This window comes from Daktulosphaira vitifoliae, unplaced genomic scaffold, assembly GCF_025091365.1.
Source record: "Daktulosphaira vitifoliae isolate Bord-2020 unplaced genomic scaffold, ASM2509136v1 Scaffold_3, whole genome shotgun sequence".
Taxonomy (NCBI): domain Eukaryota; kingdom Metazoa; phylum Arthropoda; class Insecta; order Hemiptera; family Phylloxeridae; genus Daktulosphaira; species Daktulosphaira vitifoliae.
In genome coordinates, this window is record NW_026099574.1 from 14,848,540 (window position 1) to 14,867,886 (window position 19,347).

The 19,347-nt window shown below is 23.5% G+C and overlaps 6 protein-coding genes across 10 annotated transcripts in view; 2 read left to right on the forward strand and 4 right to left on the reverse strand.

The window, feature by feature from the left end:
• Positions 1-455: 455 nt before the first annotated feature.
• LOC126900363 (sedoheptulokinase-like) lies at positions 456-3,484 on the reverse strand. Of its 2 annotated transcripts, none has more exons than XM_050676023.1 (7): positions 2,965-3,484; positions 2,278-2,519; positions 1,953-2,218; positions 1,771-1,896; positions 1,449-1,586; positions 898-1,090; positions 456-761 (listed from the first exon to the last, which is right to left on the reverse strand). In XM_050676023.1, the coding sequence occupies exons 1-7, from the start codon at positions 3,184-3,186 to the stop codon at positions 560-562; spliced, it is 1,389 nt and encodes a 462-aa protein (XP_050531980.1). In that variant the 5' UTR covers positions 3,187-3,484; the 3' UTR covers positions 456-559. The 2 variants fall into 2 exon arrangements, with proteins under 2 accessions (XP_050531980.1, XP_050531979.1); XM_050676022.1 differs by having other exon boundaries at positions 898-1,093.
• A 470-nt stretch (positions 3,485-3,954) lies between these two features.
• LOC126900365 (uncharacterized) lies at positions 3,955-6,329 on the reverse strand. Its single transcript, XM_050676027.1, has 4 exons — positions 6,027-6,329; positions 5,832-5,957; positions 4,951-5,137; positions 3,955-4,527 (listed from the first exon to the last, which is right to left on the reverse strand). The coding sequence occupies exons 2-4, from the start codon at positions 5,934-5,936 to the stop codon at positions 4,412-4,414; spliced, it is 408 nt and encodes a 135-aa protein (XP_050531984.1). The 5' UTR covers positions 5,937-5,957; positions 6,027-6,329; the 3' UTR covers positions 3,955-4,411.
• A 103-nt stretch (positions 6,330-6,432) lies between these two features.
• On the forward strand, positions 6,433-9,104 carry LOC126900364 (MOB kinase activator-like 3). 3 transcript variants are annotated; one of them, XM_050676025.1, is made up of 5 exons: positions 6,433-6,618; positions 6,717-6,867; positions 8,037-8,201; positions 8,265-8,380; positions 8,832-9,104. In XM_050676025.1, the coding sequence occupies exons 1-5, from the start codon at positions 6,577-6,579 to the stop codon at positions 8,961-8,963; spliced, it is 606 nt and encodes a 201-aa protein (XP_050531982.1). In that variant the 5' UTR covers positions 6,433-6,576; the 3' UTR covers positions 8,964-9,104. The 3 variants fall into 3 exon arrangements, with proteins under 3 accessions (XP_050531982.1, XP_050531983.1, XP_050531981.1); XM_050676026.1 differs by having other exon boundaries at positions 6,434-6,618; positions 7,974-8,201; positions 8,265-8,384; positions 8,832-9,037; XM_050676024.1 differs by having other exon boundaries at positions 6,436-6,618; positions 7,974-8,201.
• Positions 9,105-9,139: 35 nt separating this feature from the next.
• On the reverse strand, positions 9,140-11,238 carry LOC126900366 (60S ribosomal protein L32). 2 transcript variants are annotated; one of them, XM_050676028.1, is made up of 4 exons: positions 11,114-11,238; positions 10,863-10,961; positions 10,647-10,799; positions 9,140-9,333 (listed from the first exon to the last, which is right to left on the reverse strand). In XM_050676028.1, the coding sequence occupies exons 2-4, from the start codon at positions 10,953-10,955 to the stop codon at positions 9,178-9,180; spliced, it is 402 nt and encodes a 133-aa protein (XP_050531985.1). In that variant the 5' UTR covers positions 10,956-10,961; positions 11,114-11,238; the 3' UTR covers positions 9,140-9,177. The 2 variants fall into 2 exon arrangements, with proteins under 2 accessions (XP_050531985.1, XP_050531986.1); XM_050676029.1 differs by having other exon boundaries at positions 11,118-11,195.
• A 1,462-nt stretch (positions 11,239-12,700) lies between these two features.
• LOC126903024 (heat shock protein 60A-like) lies at positions 12,701-15,768 on the forward strand. The gene is made up of 10 exons (XM_050680925.1): positions 12,701-12,868; positions 13,183-13,338; positions 13,402-13,654; positions 13,723-13,871; positions 13,930-14,053; positions 14,117-14,285; positions 14,359-14,566; positions 14,636-14,948; positions 15,009-15,187; positions 15,302-15,768. Exons 2-10 carry the CDS (start codon positions 13,183-13,185, stop codon positions 15,464-15,466), a joined length of 1,716 nt encoding a protein of 571 aa, XP_050536882.1. The 5' UTR covers positions 12,701-12,868; the 3' UTR covers positions 15,467-15,768.
• A 2,360-nt stretch (positions 15,769-18,128) lies between these two features.
• Positions 18,129-19,347, reverse strand: part of LOC126903023 (exosome component 10) — an 11,443-nt gene continuing 10,224 nt past the window's right edge. Inside the window, exon 14 of the mRNA XM_050680924.1 lies at positions 18,129-18,224. Within this exon, the coding sequence (XP_050536881.1) occupies positions 18,168-18,224 (57 nt within the window). The 3' untranslated portion in view covers positions 18,129-18,167. The remainder of the gene's footprint in view (positions 18,225-19,347) is intronic.

Consider the following 19,347-nt stretch of genomic DNA (forward strand, 5'->3'; position numbering starts at 1 on the left):
ATTAATATTGTAACGTGACCTGACAGTTCAGTTTTGAGACTGACTAAACTGAATATTAATATATAATAATCTTTAAAATGCATAAAGCTATTATTTACCTAAGATTTAACACATAATTTTAAAATATTAAAGCTAAAATATTTATTTTTTATAAAATTGACGGTAATTGCGATATGAGGATAGCTGATATGAGCGTAGAGGATGTGGAAGATCGTGTCAAGTGGAAGTTTAGGATAAGGGTAGCCGACCACAAGTAGTTGGGATTAAAGAGAGGAAGAAGAGAAAATTGATAGTAATAATGTATGAAATTTTTTGTGAATTGATTAATTAAAATCATTTATATATATATATACACAAAACACTAGCTTTAAAATATAGATACATCTATATTTTTAAGGTGACAATTTGAACTTAATTTAGTTTCAAATGTTTAGTTCTCAAAAACACAGCAAAAATAATTATGATAAAAATATTTTTATTGATTTTGTGATGAAACATGGTATATAATGTAATACAATATATAAATAAAAACAACATTTTTATTAGTCAGATAACTTTCTTACTTAATATTTACTAATAAGACTTCATTCATCATTGATAAAGCTGCACCAAAAGCTGCATCTCCAGTAACTTTTATATTTAAAGGAAGTTCATAAAGTTTTTGGATTTCTTGTTTTATTACAACATTATTTGTTAAAACTGATCCAGTTCCAATAATTTGTTGGATATTTTCTTTAATTAATATTTCTTTAGGCATCATTCTAAATGAAATTTTATTTAATGTTTATATTATAATTTTAACAATTGTAATTATCATAAATAAGTAGATAACCATTTAAGGTTTGCTAAATGATGTTTTGTGAATAAAGATAACAATAATAATATGATGATAAATACTTGTACAAATTTTTAACTATTCCTTGGCAAATTCCAGTAAACATTTGATTAATTGTTAAATTTTCACTTGTGATATTCATCAGAGATCCGTAAGTTAAGGGATCATGTCTTTCAGCCATCATCAATGGACTAACAATAAGGGATGTATTTATATATTCTTCTGATGAACTTTTTAATAATTGACTCCACAAATCTTCTATTAAAAAGTGTAATATTATAAAGTAACTAAATTAGGTGATTAAATAATACTATTAATAAATTATTCTATTATTGAATTAATTTAAATATAAAAATTAAAAATAAAATATATAACTATTTGAAATAAATAAGAAGCTTCATACTGATTACTTATTTGTTTAGATCTTGGATCTAAACAAAAATTCTTAATTTCATGTAATACTACAAGTATATCTCATAAGTATAATGTTTTTTTGAAAAATTTAAGAAGAGATCTAGATTATTAGGACTCTCTTTGAGTATGTGACTAAATGTATGTAACTTGTTCTATTCAATAGTAAACCATCATGCAAAAAATTTAAAATAAAACACACCTTTAGTTATTGATAATCCAAGGCTTACTATCCAATTTAAAATAGAATTAACAAATATGTCTAACACATTTCCTCCATTTAAAGATGCTGCAACCACTAAAAAGTAGTTTTGAAAGAAAGGAAAATATTCAATACTTCCTAAAAATATTTTAAAATTATAAATAAAAGAATCTTTAAGAATTTTAACACTCATCTGGTAAAATTATAAAAAAAATAATTTATACTAAAAAAAATATTTTTGAAGTTTATAGCATTCTAATTAGGAATGTATCTTTTTTACCAAATAAGCTTTATGTCAGAGTATTGGTGAGTTTTTCTTTACCAAATACATGTTCAGTATGTTTGGTAATGAATGCTATTTGAGCAGATGTAGATATATTAATAACTGCGTCAGTTTCAATGGGTGAAGTGGCTAATACTGAACATTGTAAATCCCCAAGAGCAACTCCTATATAATAAAAAAATATGTTAATAAAATACTTAAATTTTTTTTTAATCTTATACCAATCATAGTTCCTTTTTGTAATCCATATAGAGACTTAAATAAGGTTCCAGCTATATTGCCTGGAGGTACAACTTGGGGTAAAAAATGTACTGGGAAATTAACTCTTTCCAAAATATTTTTATTCCAAGAACCATTAATTACATTGAAATAGCCCCAACTAGCTGCATTGTGAGTGGACATAATTGAATCTTTTCTATTACACAAAATTGATACTATCAAATCTTGTACTGTGCCACAATAAGTATATTGATTAAAAATGTCTAATCTGAAAAAAATATTTAATTTGGTTTCAAGTATTGACTATAACATTTAAAATTCACTTGCTCATTTTCTTTCAACCAAAATATAGTGCTACAACCATAACCAGAATAAATATTCAAATGTGACTCTGGTTTTGGCAGTTTCTTCAAAAATGTCAAATCTACTCGAGCATCCTGCCATGTGTATAAATTAGAAACTGAGTTACATATTTTTAACTTTAAGCCATTATTCCAAAAATTTGAGACAAACTGTTCATTCCAAAATACTATCCCATGCATTTGTCCACAAACTCCAATAGAATAAACCTAAATATTACTTTTATATTTTAAATTTACAAAACACATTAAAAAAAAAATTAGGTTTAATATTTAATGACCATGTATAATTGTAGCACATAATAATATATAATTATTAATGCATTCAGACAGTAACAAAAAATAATAAAATAAAATTAGGAAAAAAGGTCACACAATTTAAAAAAAATTTTCAATAGGCAAAAATACATTTTTCACTCCCTCTCATATTTTTACCTTTGGAACAAAGCTAAAAATGAAGGTATGAATTTATAATTTTTTTTTTTTACAAACTGCCAAATAGCTTTATTATGTAATTAATAAAATTAATTTTATAAATATATTTTACAATAATTCATAAAAGTTCAAAAATCAATATTATTTTAAGGGTAGAAAAATAATGTTACTTTAGGGTATAAATATTAAATTTTACATGAATAACATCCAATGAGTATACCTGATTTAAAAGATTTTCTGGGAAAGCACTTAAACATTTTACAAATGCTTCGAAAATTGTGATCACATTTTGTTCATTTCCTTTTGGATGATTTGAGCTGACTTTAGCTAGACATGGAATCGATTTAAAATCGACAGGTTTTAGAGTTTGATAATCTACTACACATATTTTCACCGAACTAGTGCCAATATCTACTCCTAATACGTACTTTTGAGTATTCATATTTAATAAACTAAAACGGAAATTTAATAAAACACGTTCCAAAGATTTTTTATTTGTTAAATAAAATTATTTAATTTAAATTAATTAACTACACACATATAACATAATCTTTTGCTATTATAATTGTTTATATTATAGATAAAATTAAATTAATAGAAGCTTCAGATTATCAAGGTTTGGCTTAGTGAACGGTTTGCATAGCACTGTCATATTACTTATGTTTAGTAATAAATACGATAAATTAGGTATGATGCGTGTAACAGTATGTATGACCCAAATAAATATATGCTCGTTAACGACAATACATCATATAATTATTTTTGATTGAAAAACTTAAGTTTTGATTTCCAATAATTTTATTCATATGACAGTAGTATTCAAAATATTGCGATTCTACTTGTACAGAAAATAGGGTTCAAATTAAATTGATTAACTTTTTTGTAGAATATTTTTAAAATGTAAAATTTTACGACAGCAATAGAAACAAAATCATCTTTCCCTTAGGACTAATTTAAACCTTTGGATGAATTAAAATTTCCGCACTCACAATCTTTTATAACAGATTAACTAGAATAAATTGTCATTTCATCTTTTGAAACAATTAAATCGCAAAAATAGTGTACATCAATTTATAATTATATTGGAGATTTTTTTAATGGATAATTTTATACTATATCGAGATAATATATTTTTATTGATTTTCATGTTAAATAGCTTTAAATATGAAATATAAATAACACTGAGTTATTTAACATAGAATACTTTCGTAAATAAATGGTAATTATTATAAAAAGAAGTTAAAATCAACAAAAAATTTATAATAATAAGTAATACAAGCTAATTGTCATTAAGACCTATACTTTGGAGATTGATCCTTAAGGTGCTTTATCCAGTGGAAGAAATCTATATTTATACTGAATTTTCAAGAGAATAAACATTGTGTAAAAACTAAGAATGCATTCTTCATGTTCATATGCAATGCACCCAGCATTGTGCAACAGTTAGATAAAAAAAGTACAAGTACCATTAAATTGAAAATTTGTGTATGAAAAATTACAATGGTGAAGTTCTTTTCATAATATTATAAAATTTAATTTTTAATAATTTGCAAAAAAATATAATAAATCATCCTAAAACCAGAAAATAAAATAACAAACATAATAACAATAATGATATATGAATTAAAAATTATAATGAAGTACTTAAAAAATAATTAAATATAAAATTAATGTATGTTACTTAAAGGTAAATTTTTGTATAAATTAGGAAAATGACTTAATAAACAAATTAATTCTTTAGGGTAACTTGATAATACTTTTTTAATTTCTTGTAAAAAATAACCTGAAATAGTAACATTATCAGAGTTTTCTTCAATATCTTGTAAAATTAATAAATACTTATACTTGGAAGGATACATAGTATGTATATCAACATTATTTTTTTTACATTGAAAATAGAAGTCTTTTAAAAATGTATTTAAAAAAATTAAAAATTGGTTTGAAAAGTTTGTTTTTATTAATATTTCATTGAAAATGCTTGAACATGCTTGAAAAACTTTTGGTGATGTTGTACACATGTTTACTAGTTTTTTATAACATAATGATGAAATTCCTAATAAAACTGTTTTTTCAAAAAGAAATGGTAACATTTCAATACAATATTCATGAATGAAAACTGGTAATTCTATTGTATTTAAACCTAAATAATTCCAAGTATCTATTAAAAGTACATTAAATTTAACATCATTTTTGTTTAAAATTGTACTTATAAAACATGTGAATGTTTTAATATCAGCTCCTTGTTGCAAAATTGATCCTATATTGAACAAATGGTCAGTACTTAGACTATCAAAATTAATTTCCTCAAAAAACTTTTTTGTTTTTAGATGTGTTTCTAATGTTGTATCATAAATAAAACTTGGAGATGTATATAAAGCAGTTTTTAAGAATTCCTAAAATAAAAAAAAAAAAGTCATTTTATACAATTTACACTTTTTTAAATTAATTTTTTTTTTCTAGTATGGAATGATTAATAAGTTAAATAAAAATGGTATAACATATCTAGCTTTATAAATAAATTTATTTATTTTACTGAAAATAAGTCAGTAAATAAAATAAAAAGGTTTTCCATTTAAAAATGATTTAATTACATTTGAAATATTTAAAAAAAATGTTCAGTTTGAAAGGACTAACATAAAATATATACCAAATAAATAATTTCTTAAAATACTATTTGTTTTATAAACAAAATTTTATCTATTATAAAATATTAATGATACAAACATTTTTTAAAATAAATTTAATAATAATATTATTACTTAAACTACCAAAAAAAAAAAAACGAACTCTCAAAAAATGCAGCCCTAGGCGTGTCTACTTGGACTACCCCTAAATACACCGTTGACCTATGCACCAAGGCACATTGCACTCTAGATCGTGCTAGTAGATTTCCTATTAAACTTATATCAACAACTATATATTAAACATACTTTCTATTTAATATAATTTGTTCAATTACATTGAATAATTCTTATTTTATGCCCCAAATTTATAATGTAAAATGGTAGATAAGATTCTGTTTAATGTAGAGTTTTTTGGATATTCAATTTATAGTTTATTTTAAATTATTTAAAATATTTAACTTACTACACAACCATTTATGGTATTATTGTCATTTTTTCTATTTTTATTTTCTAGATAATCAATAAACTTGGCTAATTGGTTTTTATTTATCTTAGTTGCTTTAGACATTTCAAAGAATTTTAAATTTACCTATAATTAAAATTATAATCTTTACACTTTTTAATAAATATTAAATATTTTCACTAAGTAATTATTTACCAATTAAAAATTTTTAAATCCGTTAACAGTGTTAAATTATAGCTAGTATTTAAAATACATTTTACATGAGAATTGGAGTCTTACAAAAAATTGAGGTGTGTGTCATATATTTTAACAATAAGCAAATATAGCATAAACTATTAGTGTTTAAAAATTTTCTAGAAAAAAAAGAAAACTCTTGTGAACTAACAACTTTTTCTAGATTCTTATACTAATCTTCTACTTTAAAAGTCATTAATGATATTTTTCGACATAAAAAGTACACATTTACGACTGTACCAATTATTTATTAAAAAAGATATATTAATATTGGCTTTTTGTTATTATCATTTTATTATTAATAAAAATCATAAAATGATAATATTTCTATTAAGATCAAATTTTATCTCTTATCATAAATGTTATTATTGTTGTCAAATAAAAACTATAGCCTCTGGTCTTAAAAAGCAATAATAATAAAAATTAATTTGCTATGAATAAAATAAAATTTAAAGTACCTGAGACTTAATATTTTATTTATAAAGTATTTTAATATTTTTTATTATTGACGATGTCTTTTGGTGGATTTATAGATTTTTTTCAAAAAGGAAAAGTAAGTATAATTTTAAGTATGAAAATATTATTAAGAAAGTTGAAAATATATCAATTATTATATTATAAAATATATTTTATTGTTCAATTCTTCCTCAGACATTTCGACCAAAAAAAAAATTTTCTCCTGGTACTCTACGTTACTCATTGTATAAACAAGCTCAAGCATCGTTAAGTTCTGGAATAAATCTAAGAACAGCAGTGCAATTGCCAGTGGGAGAAGATTTATATGATTGGATTGCTGTTCATGGTAAGATAATAGTTTATTCTTAATATTTGAAGAATTAATAACTTCTTTTTGTACATGTTCAGTATTTAAGTCAAAAGATTTTGTTTTAATACCATTGCACAAAATTTCAATTTTTTAACTTTTAATTATTAAGAAAAAGAGATTAATAATTAGTCATAATATTTTAAATGAACTTTGTTTAGCTTTTTTTTATACAATTATAAAATTACTTTTTTTTAGATACAATGCATAGTTAAGAAACTATTAGATTTATCATGCTATTTTGTTTTTGTCAATAGACACTGACAAAGTGTGATCTTTCTGGACCAATTTTGCTCAATGATACATTAAAAAATCACATGTTTAGTTATTGTAATTAGCACCATAATTCTATAAATTTGCCTCAATACCCTTAATAAATTGAAATGTTCCAAAAATTAAAATTATTTTAAAATAATCAATCTTGATATTTTTAGTTTTCACTTTATTTTGAAATTTAAAAGATTATTGTAAGGTTTTGATTGGTGACACCTAAAGTTTTAAACTTTTTTAAAAAATTCAATTATTAATCCATATACTTTCTGGACCTAAAAATCATCATATCTTTTCTTTTCAAAGAACCATATTTTAAACATACAATTAATTATAAATAATACAATGTACTAGATGATGATGAATGAAAGTTATCTAACAACTTTTGGAGTTAAATGCAAATGATTTTGTAGTTCCTTTTGTATAGTAAGAGAATACTAACATCATTCTAAATTGTTTTATATGGTTAAAAAAAATTTCTGATGAATATCCATGTCTTCTATAATTAATCAGTCTCTTAGGTAGAATTAAGTATTCATTAAATTTTTTCCAAATATGCATTTCATTTCATTTTATGACAGTGATTTTAATCAAAACCATCAATTTTAATCCGAGATTTTTTTTTTTTAATAGAAATTTGGACAATTTAAATTCATTTTTTATAAATTAGTATTGCAACATAAGTGCTAAGAAATTAAATGATCAATTTAAAGATGATTAATATATTTATATTACACTATTTTTGTGTGTTGTTAACTACATAGTATAGAAATTATTTATTTAATGACATATTATCAATTATTTACATATAACAGTAGTTGATTTTTTCAATCGAATTAATTTGATATATGGTACTGTCTGTGACTATTGTACTGAAGAATCATGTCCAACAATGAGTGGTGGTCCAAAGTTTGAGTACTTATGGGCCGATAAAGAAAAGTATAAAAAACCAACCCAACTTCCTGCTCCTCAGTATGTATCATTACTTATGGATTGGATTGAAAACCAAATAAATAACGAAAATCTTTTTCCTGTATCAACTGGTATTTTAGAAAGTTTATAAATATAATAAAAATAATTTTTAGTTTGTTAATAATTATTTATAGATGTGCCATTTCCAAAATCTTTTTTGCCATTGTGTAAGAAAATACTTACTAGATTATTCAGAGTTTTTGTCCATGTTTATATTCATCATTTTGATAGAATTGTATCAATTGGAGCTGTAAGTATGTCTTAAATAACATGATTTATTTTTAAAAAATTATAAATACATTTCTAAATTAATTTCTAACCATAAAATTGATTAGAATTATCAACAAAACATTTATGGGTGGCAGCATATTAATTGATGTCTAATATAATATTTTGTTTTTGTACATTAGTTTGTAAATTTATTGATTTTATAACATACTTAACCCTTCTAACTAAAAAATAGTCAAAATCAAAATATATTTTAATATAAGAATTTAGTCACATTTTACAAAATTTGAATCTACTTTAATTTTAATGTGTCCTTTATTAAAATGCTATAAATTATCAATTGAAGTTTCTATTTAAGAAATGTACAAAAATATTCAGTTCTGAATGTTTTTTGTCCAAAACTGTTCTATTCTTTAAAATTTTATGGAACACTAATTAAAATTTAATAATTACTTATTAATATTTTTCTCTAGGAGCCCCATGTTAATACTTGTTACAAACACTTCTACTACTTTATTACTGAATTTGATCTAGTAATCAGCAAAGAGTTGGAGCCATTAATGGAAATGACTACTAAAATATGTCACGATGTAATTCAAAATTAAGTTATTAGTCTCTATTTTCAAACTACATACTAGTTATGAAAATACAAATAAGTATAACTTAGAAAATATTCTTTTAACAAATGTATACCATAATTGTTACTTATATAATGTACTTTGGTATGTTTTAATAAATTATATAAATTAAATAAAGATAAAAAAATAAATAAAACTCGCAATTCAGAACTTTTGTTTTTATTGAATAATTTTACAAAACTTAACCTTCTTGAGTTCTAATACGAGCATTGCCATTAGTTAATCTAATAGATAACTCTTGGGCTCTGGAAACAATGGTTTTGCGGCTTTTGGATGAAACACCATGAGCAATCTCTGCACAGTATTTTCTATTTTGCATCATTAACATTTCCAATTCCTAATAATATCAATGTCAACAAAAATGATTAATTTGTAAACTGTTGATTAATGTATGTGGTGATCCATAAGGTTTTAACAAATTCTATCAACTTTTAATCAAACAAATATTATGGGATACTTATTTTCTTAATAACTTGTATAGTTTTAGACTATGTTAATAAATTTTTTTTTTTTCTTAAAACTTTTTTTGCTGGGTTGATAACAATTTTTGAATAAGCACTTAATAAGTTACAAGGTTTTTAATACATAGGGTATAGCTTATACTGGTGTATGTGCATACCGCTCGCACTAGAGACAAATAATAAAAACTATGTTTTTGACAAAACTTACATAATAACATAATTTAGTCATATTTTCTTATTTCATATGTTATTTTATACAAAATAGAAAATATATTAAAATAATATTATGTAGTTTTTATATTACAGTTAACTCTGATATCCCAATAGACTCACTCAATTATTTATAATATACAAGTAATATCAGAAATATATTTTTGGCTTTTTTAATTCCAAGAACTTTTTTGGTTGACACCTTTATGTTCTATTTGGGCGTTAACTGTATTTTTTTAAAAATAACATAAGTATTTAATCAGCTTATAAAATAGAAAAGAATTAATTTTAGAAAATGCCTGTTTCAACTTTTAGACTAGCATTTCAAAAGTTATTACTACTTTAAAATATATACAAACAATAAAATGTAGTTGAAATACAGATATGGCTATTATTAAACTATTGTAATTTTTATATCTAAGTTTACAAAGGTTGAAAAATGTTCAATAACATATGTTTAAAAGTTATTCACAATTATTAAGAATTAGATTAAGAAGTAATTAAATTAAATAAAAAAATTAGTTAATTTAAAGATATAAAAAAAAAAATTAAGTATAAAATATTATATTTCATTTTATAACAGATAAATTCAAATAACAATATTATTTTCTTTTTATAAAATCATAACTTGCTAAGAGAAGAATTAGAGAGTAAGTAATATTATGAATTTGTTGATCAGATATAAACTATTAATTTATTTTAGACACCAGCTTGAAGTTATACCATATTATAAGTCTACAGAATTAAGGTACCTATAAAATTCTAAAGTTAATCCCAAAAACATTAAGTTCATAGCAACCTCCCAAAAGTTAGAATTTAATTAAAGTATGACTAAACATATTTGTATTTGTAATTTTCATTTACTTATTTTATATAAAATATTATTAGAAATAAACTATAAACCAGATAATGAATAATTACATTTTGTGATTATAAATAATTATTACTTAAATTTAATTACTGTAAAATATATACTTACTCTAACATTATGAACAAGCACTTTACGGAATTTGGATGGCAACATATGCCTAGTCTTTTTATTGCTACCATAACCAACATTTGGCATCAAATATTGTCCTTTAAACCGCCTACGAACTCTATTGTCAATACCCTTAGGTTTACGCCAGTTGGGCTGTAAAAATAAAAGTTAAGGCTGATCAAACTATCAAAAAAATAAATATATTAGTTAACAAACCTTAAGTTTATCATAACGATCGCTTTGATGTCTGATGAACTTCTTAGTCCTTTTTTTAATGATATGAGGACGATACTTAGGTTTGATCGACATGATTTGCTGAAAAACAATCAATATTTACGATAGTAATAAGCGGAAAACTAGCAATACTTAAAATATTTAATTCTTCTGTTTAAAAATGTAATTTATTAAACACAAGTGAGAGGATTACTAAGATAATTACAGATAAATATGAAAAAAAAAATTCTTACCTACGATTAATATGAACGAATTCGACCGACAAAATTATTCAGAGTAATAAATAATTGGTAAACAACACAACAGGAGAAATTGCCTTTTTTTGAGGTTATGATCTTACATTCTTATCATTGATATATTTATTTCAAGCACGGTTATAAAACCGTGATATTAACTATATAAATAACAAAGAGATTCTAAAAAATATTTTTCCGCTTATATTTATTTAAAAATGTTGAATTTCATAAAACAGTTATCAAAAAATAGTTTATAACTGTATAAAAAAAAGTTGTCATCCAAGTTGACTTCAGCATTTTCATAATCATTTTTTGAACACGATTTTCTTTTCTATGTCATTCAAAATAATTATTAGTAAAATGCTCGTTTTTTCATAACAAAGAAAATATATAGAATACTTATCACGTACAATATTTTATTAACATAATTGTATATTATGTCCCTAAGTTTTATGGGAAATAATTACGATCTACTGGATTTATATTAAATTTAATATGATCTTCATGATTATATTTCTGTTACAAACATACTCAATTTTACTTCATTTACAGATCATAAAGTTGAAGCAGGCATTAAACTTTTAAATGAGTTACTCAGTGGAAAAATAGACTCTCCTTACGGATTTGATTTTAATAAATTTTAAAGTTCTATAAAGAAATTTCAGTTTTTTTATAACCTTTTACTTTCTGATAAGCACAAATAGTAATTTACTTGATGAATCGTTCAGATAGGTTTTAAGTAATGCTTATGCTGACCGCAATGGTGTATCCAGCATATTTTCGGGGAGAGGTTTTGTTAAAAAAAATATTACAAATTTATATGTTTTTAATATTGAATGATATTTACTATATATAATTATAAATTGTATATATTGCTTGTATTATTATTTTTAAATGTTAATTGCTGATTAACTATTGTATTTTATATTTTGTACATATTTAATATTTGTAATATTATTTTAAATTTTAGAAACATATTTAGTGAGGGTTATAACACCTTACTGAATTATAGATTTTTTTATATAAGCTAAATAAATATGTATGTTGTCATTTAAAAGTTATAAGTTTATTTTATACCTTATTAGGTATAATTTATTAAAAAAGTACTTAATAATTGATAAATCAAGAAGTAACATAGTAAACTAAAAAATACCAATAATAATGATTTCAATATAATTATTATATTAAGAGAAATGTTGGCAGAGTGGCAAGCATTAAAAGAATCATTTTATATAATATAATACATAATAAATTTGACGTTGGTGCCCCTGAGGTTGGACAACCGCAGTAAATAATTGATTGGAAGAAAATTATAGCTTTGTAACATTGACCTATTAACTACTTAATAAATCTATGAAAAAACAAATTCTTTAAAATGTAATAATTATATTATGACGAATTTTTATAATAATTGTTATTTAAAATTCTTACTGAAAAATATTAAAATATTACTTTTCTGAAGTAAGAATGCGTAAAGTTAAAAAAATATTTAAAAATTGGCGGTTGTTTATAGAATTATCTGTTATTTTTTGGTGGTCACACTGTCTGCTATTACAATTATTCTAGAAGTTTCTTAGGTTGTTCGGCTAGTCTTCTCGTGATTTTGCCGGTATTTCATGTGTATCAACTACTTGTCTCAGTTGGTTTTGAGAAATTTTTGACTATTTATCTACCTCTTTAAAATTTTTTTTCTGTATTAAATATTCTAAAGTTTTATTTTTGTTAGTTATTTAAGTATATACATTAATTAAGGTAAGATTAGGATAATGTTTTATTTTTAATTTTTATAATACCCTTAGTTAATATTATCTAACCTTACTCAATATTCATGTGGAATCCGATTTTATAAATTGAAGTACTTATTTCTTAAATTAAATTTGTATGGATATTTTAACTAGTACTTTTATCTCAATCCTTTATTGGGTAGTGTTAATTTATATTTTTTTTAATGAATAATTACTTTTCTTGTACATGTGGTTTATGACTAACCTACTGATTTATGATCAATTTTTATGTGATTCTAGTAACGTTTTTAATTTATATTTTATTCACTTATTATATTCTAGATGTATCGTTTATCTCAACTTGCTAGAAACAATGTACCTAAATATTTGTCAAGAAATTATGCCAAGGATATTAAATTTGGTGCCGAAGTAAGGAAACTTATGTTAGAAGGAGTTGATGTGCTTGCTGATGCTGTAGCAGTTACTATGGGTCCAAAGGTTAATTAATAGATCATTTTTTATCAATAAATTATCTCATTTTACAATTAATATTATTTACAGGGTCGTAATGTCATATTAGAACAAAGTTGGGGCTCTCCAAAAATTACTAAAGATGGTGTAACAGTAGCTAAAGGTATTGAGCTTCAAGGTAAATTCCAAAATATTGGTGCTAAACTTGTACAAGATGTTGCTAATAATACAAATGATGAAGCTGGAGATGGTACTACAACCGCTACTGTATTAGCGCGTGCTATTGCTAAAGAAGGTTTTGAAAAGATAATTAAAGGTGCTAATCCAGTTGAAATAAGAAGAGGTAAAGTTATATTTCAAAAATGCTAATATTTTTTTCTTTAAGGTTGCTTAAACAAATTTTTTTTCTAGGAGTAATGTTAGCTGTAGATGCTGTTAAACAACACTTAAGTACTTTGTCAAAAAAAGTTCAATCATCTGATGAAATAGCACAAGTCGCAACTATTTCTGCTAATGGGGATATAAGTATTGGAAAACTAATTTCATCTGCTATGGATAAAGTATATTAAGGTTTTAAAAATTTTTTTGTTTAATTTAATTGAAAAAATATTGTTACAGGTTGGTAAAGATGGAGTTATTACTGTTAAGGATGGAAAAACTTTAGATGATGAATTAGAAGTTATTGAAGGTTTAAAATTTGATAGAGGATACATTTCACCTTATTTCATCAACTCTGCAAAAGGTTTAATTAAATTTTTTTATAACTTATGTTAATTTTTTTCTTAAATATGTTATGTTATTTAAGGGGCCAAAGTTGAATATCAAGATGCGTTAGTACTATTCAGTGAAAAGAAGATATCATCTGCTCAGTCATTAATCCCAGCATTAGAATTAGCAAATGCCCAGCGCAAACCTCTTGTTATTGTAGCTGAAGATTTAGATGGTGAAGTGACTGGAATGCTTGTATTGAATAGGTACTGTTTGTATAACTTTAAAACTAATTACTATTTATCAATCAATTGATATAAACATCAATTTATTGTCTAGATTGAAAATCGGTCTTAATGTTGCTGCAGTTAAAGCACCTGGTTTTGGTGATAACCGTAAAGCTACATTAACTGATATGGCTATTGCTACTGGTGGAGTAGTATTTGGTCAAGAAGGAAATGAATTAAAAATTGAAGACATAAAAATAAATGATCTTGGAGAAGTTAAGGAAGTTATAATAACCAAAGATGATACATTATTGTTAAAAGTAATTATTGAATTTGAATCATTGTTATATGTTATTTATTTAATTTATTAAATCTTATTTTTATGATAGGGCAAAGGTCAACAATCTGAAATTGAACGTCGTGCAGATCAAATTAGAGATCAAATCAGTGAGACTACATCAGAGTATGAAAAGGAAAAATTACAAGAGCGTCTTGCCAGATTAGCTTCAGGTGTTGCAGTTCTCAAAATTGGTGGTAGTAGTGAGGTTGAAGTTAATGAAAAAAAAGACCGTGTGAATGATGCTCTAAATGCGACCCGTGCAGCTGTTGAAGAAGGTATTGTTCCTGGAGGTGGAACTGCTCTTATTCGGTGTATAAATGTTTTAGATTCTATTAAAGTTTCTAATGAAGATCAAAAAATTGGTTTGTGTTATTATTGTTTTATTTCTATTATTTATTTCTATAGCCAGTGAATTTCTACAGGAATTGATATTATACGTAAAGCTTTGACTATGCCGTGTATGACAATTGCTAAAAATGCTGGTGTAGATGGAAGTGTTGTAGTTGCCAAAGTTTGTGAAGGTAAAGATAATTTCGGCTATGATGCATTAAATGATGAATATGTTAATATGATTGAAAAAGGCATAATCGATCCTACTAAAGTGAGTACTTTTAAAATTTTTAAAAGTGCTTATATTTATTTTTAAAAGTATAAATATAAAATGAAGCCATAATTATCTTATCTTGTATATTTTTATGTAATTTAAATCTTATAGGTTGTTCGAACAGCTTTGACTGATGCTGCTGGAGTTGCATCGTTATTAACCACTGCTGAAGCAGTTGTCACTGAATTACCGAAAAAAGAAGAACCACTACCTGGAGGTGGAATGGGAGGAATGGGTGGTATGGGCGGTATGGGTGGAATGGGTGGCATGATGTAAGACCTCATACCAGACTTACCAAGACTGACATCATTATTTTTCTACTGTAGTTATATATTGTTTTTAATTTTTTTATATTTTAAGAATTAAATTTATTAGCAAACATCATTTATTTATATATTTATGAAATGAAACATTTTTGAATTCATTTTGTGAATCAACTGTGTTCAGTTAACAAATGCTATATGTTATCTAGTGCAAAGATAAATATTGTTTTAGGGCGTCTACTTCATTCCAACAATAAAACTGTTTTATTTCCACATCTTGCTGTTATTTTAATAAAGTGTTTTATTGTCAATGAATTTTTTGTTTTGTATTTACAAAAATTCATTTAAATTAAAAATAAAACAGTTATACTTTTTTTCTACAAATACTTATTAAATTCAAAATATAGTATTTTCTTTTAATAGAGTTTAATGATCATTAATCAATTTATTTAATTAATATAAAGAAACTTAAATAAATTTAATTAGCCATATTTGTTTATAATTCAGGGATCTGGTGCAATTATTTGCTATTTTTATTTTTAAAAATCGTGTTCAGAGATGAAAATAAAATAGTTATAGAACTAAATTCTGTATATTATGCATGTCTATTTTTAGCTATTTTAGTGGACAGATATATCTAGTGGTTACACCAAATTTTTAAAATAATGATTCTCTATCAAAAAATGTAAACAATTTTATTTTGAAAAAAAAAGTAGAAATAATTATTGCACTTGATCCTTCAATTAATGTATATGCATGTAAAAAAAAAAAATTTGTTTTTTTGTGGGGCCCCAGTGTAGCTAAGATAGATATTTAATTTTTAAGAGAAATTGTTGGATTATTCCAAAAGACATTAACTCTTATATTGTGATTACAATTATATCAAAATTGTAAGAATGGGTTTATATATAAAAAAAAAATGTATTATTGTGACTATAGTTTATTAAAATTTTAGTGTTTTTGAAAAGGGCAGTGCCCTTCAATATAATTAATGACTGACATTAAAAACCACAAAAGTACTTCCTGAAAATATTTATAATTAACACTTGAATCTCATTGAATTATATTTTTGGTAAAAGGGAGGGTACATATCTACGTGTTGATGTATTATTTAAAGTATAAAGTATAGGCATCATAAATATTAAAAAAAGAATAAACAAATAAAATTGAAGTAGAAAATTAGTCATTAAAGAAAACTGATACTATGCAACATAGGCTTTTCTTTAACATATCTTTAAAATTTGGAATATCTCTGGAACCTCTGCTATTTTGAATCCCCTCCTCGTGGATAGCCTTAGGGTTAGATTTTCAAAAAATAATGCCTATTGAATTGAAAACACCTAAAATATTCATCAAAAATAATTTTGATTTATTTAATTTCTAAAAAGTTATGACAGTTTTAAGAAAAACTGATCAAATTCATTGATATAAATGTATATAAAATGACAATGATTAAACTAGTTAAAATTTTAACTTTTTATTACATAAATGTTGAAATTAATCACAATTTAATACGACGAAATTTCAATTATGTTGATAGGTACAGTAAATTTTCTTAAAAATCAAATGAAAATAATATTAACTGTTTTTATGATAAAATTAACAGTATAATTGATAAATATATTCCTAGAGTTTCTTATTAAAGAAAAACTTTTCCAGAGTGGTTTAGTAATGATTTTAAACTGTTAAATTACGAAAATATTAGTTGCATGAGGTTTAAAAACTAAAAATTTTTTTATCAAACTACAATTAATGGCTATGGATAAAAAAGTAATGCAAGTTCGTGATTACGGTTTGATACTATATTACAATTAAAATTTTTCTGAATATTAAATATTATTTGTTACAAAGCCAATTAGAAACATGGACTTTTTAAAACGGAACTGCCTCGAATTTAAAAACTAAATGTCTTTTTACTTAATTAGCATCTATAGTTGGACCACTTTTCCAATTTGATTTTATTATTTAGTCCTTATCAAAATGATCATAAGATAATTGAAGACCGTTCAAAAGCGTTTTTTGCACATGAAATTGCTTATGTATTGTAATGTCTGGTGTGGATAATAATGAGATTGCAATTAAACATAAAATTTCTAAATTTGAGTCTAGACATAATTTAGCTGATAGATTTTTGGGTACATAAATTATTACGTTTCATTTAATGTTTGACTATTCAGATAAATTAAATTAAATTAATTTAGAAGTACCTGTTTTTATTAATACATGTTAAACACTTTTTTATGTTACTATAAGCTCTCATAATTATGTTAAATTTTGTTAATTAAATCGTTATATATCTTCTTGTAATGAAATCCCTAATTTTGATTTTCTTCATGGTAGTATAGCTAAACTCAAATCTTTTACTCTTGAATACCAATATATATTAATAATTACTATGTTTTTTATGCACTATTTTTGTTATTTTGTTTATAATCGTTAAATAGTTTTTAACTAAAGTAAATAATGTAATGAATGTACTTATTTTACCTTCCCAGGGTTACTTTAAATAAATAAATAAATAATATTAATTACATTATTATGAAAGAAATGTACATAAATTATGCAAACATATTAATATGTTTAAATAAACAAAACCTTCAATAAGTCATAGTAATAATAAACATTTGATACATTTTTAATAATGTAAAAAAAAAAAAAAAAAAAAAAATGAATAATATTAGTCAAATAAAAATGTTTATTGTAATAAAGGTAATTCAAACAGTTTTTTGTAACCGTTTCGGCTTATTTTTCTTTTTAGATTTGTTTTTATTCTGAAAAAAAAAATTAACAAAATTATAAAACAACATAATAATTTTACATTTTAAAATAACCAAATTTACAATAATTTATCTTCATGGATATGAATATGCATAAGATGTATTAATTTTTTTTTTATTTATTTAGTATTAAAATGTAAATAAATAAGCAGAGTAAATAAGTTTAAATAGAAATTTGATAAAGTAGACAATGGCACCATTTATTTGTGTTCACTCCTTACAGTAAAATTATTTTAATTTCCAAAAAAAAAAAAAGTATTAAATAAATAAAATTACAGAGTGGTTACATACCACATATCAAAATTCATGATATTTAATTTTTTGGTATTATTGAATATAGTTTATAAATCTCTAACTAAATACGTATATTATTAATATGAAATTTGATATAAATACTAAAAACACACAATTATCTCTTATGGGAAGTCAAAAGAATTAAAGTTATTTATCTTGAAATACTATTTTTTTATTTAGGCCCATTTGTACTCACAAAAGCAATATATATATATATATATATATATGTAATAATGTTACATTGTTGTTTTATATTTATAGACTAAAGAGTAAATTTATTTTTAAAATAATTTTCTTAAAAAATCAAGTATTTTGACATCTGATATTGTGAAGATGAATGAATATTAAATAAAATTATAACAAGTTTGAAATTAATGAGACCAACTATAATAAGAATTTTTTTGTAGTTAAATAATATAACAAGAAATAAATATTATTCTCTTGCTAATACCATGATAACTCAAAATAAAGGAACAGATATAACACAATCATAAAATAAAAATTAATATAAATCATTTTAATTAAATCTTAATAATTTTATTCCAGAATAAGGAGTAGTTGCCGAAATTAAAATAAAAACCTTTAACAACATACATTAAAAAAAATTAACATGACCAATATTTTGAAAAACTAAAACTGAATTTTTTTATTGTATAAGTTACTCTATACATGGCTCTGTACAATGTAATCAATGGCAGTCAATTGATTTTGATAAGGGAAAGATTGAAAATAATAACTTTGTGTGAGGTAGACCTTTAAATTTTTAGCTTCAATGCGAAGCTGAGAAGGTATTGGTTTTACTATGATGTGTTTTTTTTTTTTT

Bases quoted from the DNA above. Each gene is read 5' to 3' on its own strand.
- LOC126900366 (XM_050676028.1), bottom strand. From the start codon at position 10,955: ATGTCGATCAAACCTAAGTATCGTCCTCATATCATTAAAAAAAGGACT. The intron at 10,800-10,862 runs GTTTGTTAACTA...TTATTTTTACAG, and splicing joins ATCGTTATGATAAACTTAAG to CCCAACTGGCGTAAACCTAA. The intron at 9,334-10,646 runs GTAAGTATATAT...TGATATTATTAG, and splicing joins TGCTTGTTCATAATGTTAGA to GAATTGGAAATGTTAATGAT.
- LOC126900364 (XM_050676024.1), top strand. From the start codon at position 6,577: ATGTCTTTTGGTGGATTTATAGATTTTTTTCAAAAAGGAAAA. The intron at 8,202-8,264 runs GTATTTTAGAAA...AATTATTTATAG, and splicing joins TCTTTTTCCTGTATCAACTG to ATGTGCCATTTCCAAAATCT. The intron at 8,381-8,831 runs GTAAGTATGTCT...ATTTTTCTCTAG, and splicing joins GAATTGTATCAATTGGAGCT to GAGCCCCATGTTAATACTTG.
- LOC126903024 (XM_050680925.1), top strand. From the start codon at position 13,183: ATGTATCGTTTATCTCAACTTGCTAGAAACAATGTACCTAAATATTTG. The intron at 13,339-13,401 runs GTTAATTAATAG...TATTATTTACAG, and splicing joins CAGTTACTATGGGTCCAAAG to GGTCGTAATGTCATATTAGA. The intron at 14,286-14,358 runs GTACTGTTTGTA...TTTATTGTCTAG, and splicing joins GGAATGCTTGTATTGAATAG to ATTGAAAATCGGTCTTAATG.
- LOC126900363 (XM_050676022.1), bottom strand. From the start codon at position 3,186: ATGAATACTCAAAAGTACGTATTAGGAGTAGATATTGGCACTAGTTCG. The intron at 2,219-2,277 runs GCAAGTGAATTT...TATTTTTTTCAG, and splicing joins TTTTGGTTGAAAGAAAATGA to ATTAGACATTTTTAATCAAT. The intron at 1,587-1,770 runs GTAAAGAAAAAC...AAATATTTTTAG, and splicing joins ACATACTGAACATGTATTTG to GAAGTATTGAATATTTTCCT.
- LOC126900365 (XM_050676027.1), bottom strand. From the start codon at position 5,936: ATGTCTAAAGCAACTAAGATAAATAAAAACCAATTAGCCAAGTTTATT. The intron at 5,138-5,831 runs GTAAGTTAAATA...TTTTTATTTTAG, and splicing joins ATACCATAAATGGTTGTGTA to GAATTCTTAAAAACTGCTTT. The intron at 4,528-4,950 runs GTACAATTTTAA...TTACTATTTCAG, and splicing joins AACATTCACATGTTTTATAA to GTTATTTTTTACAAGAAATT.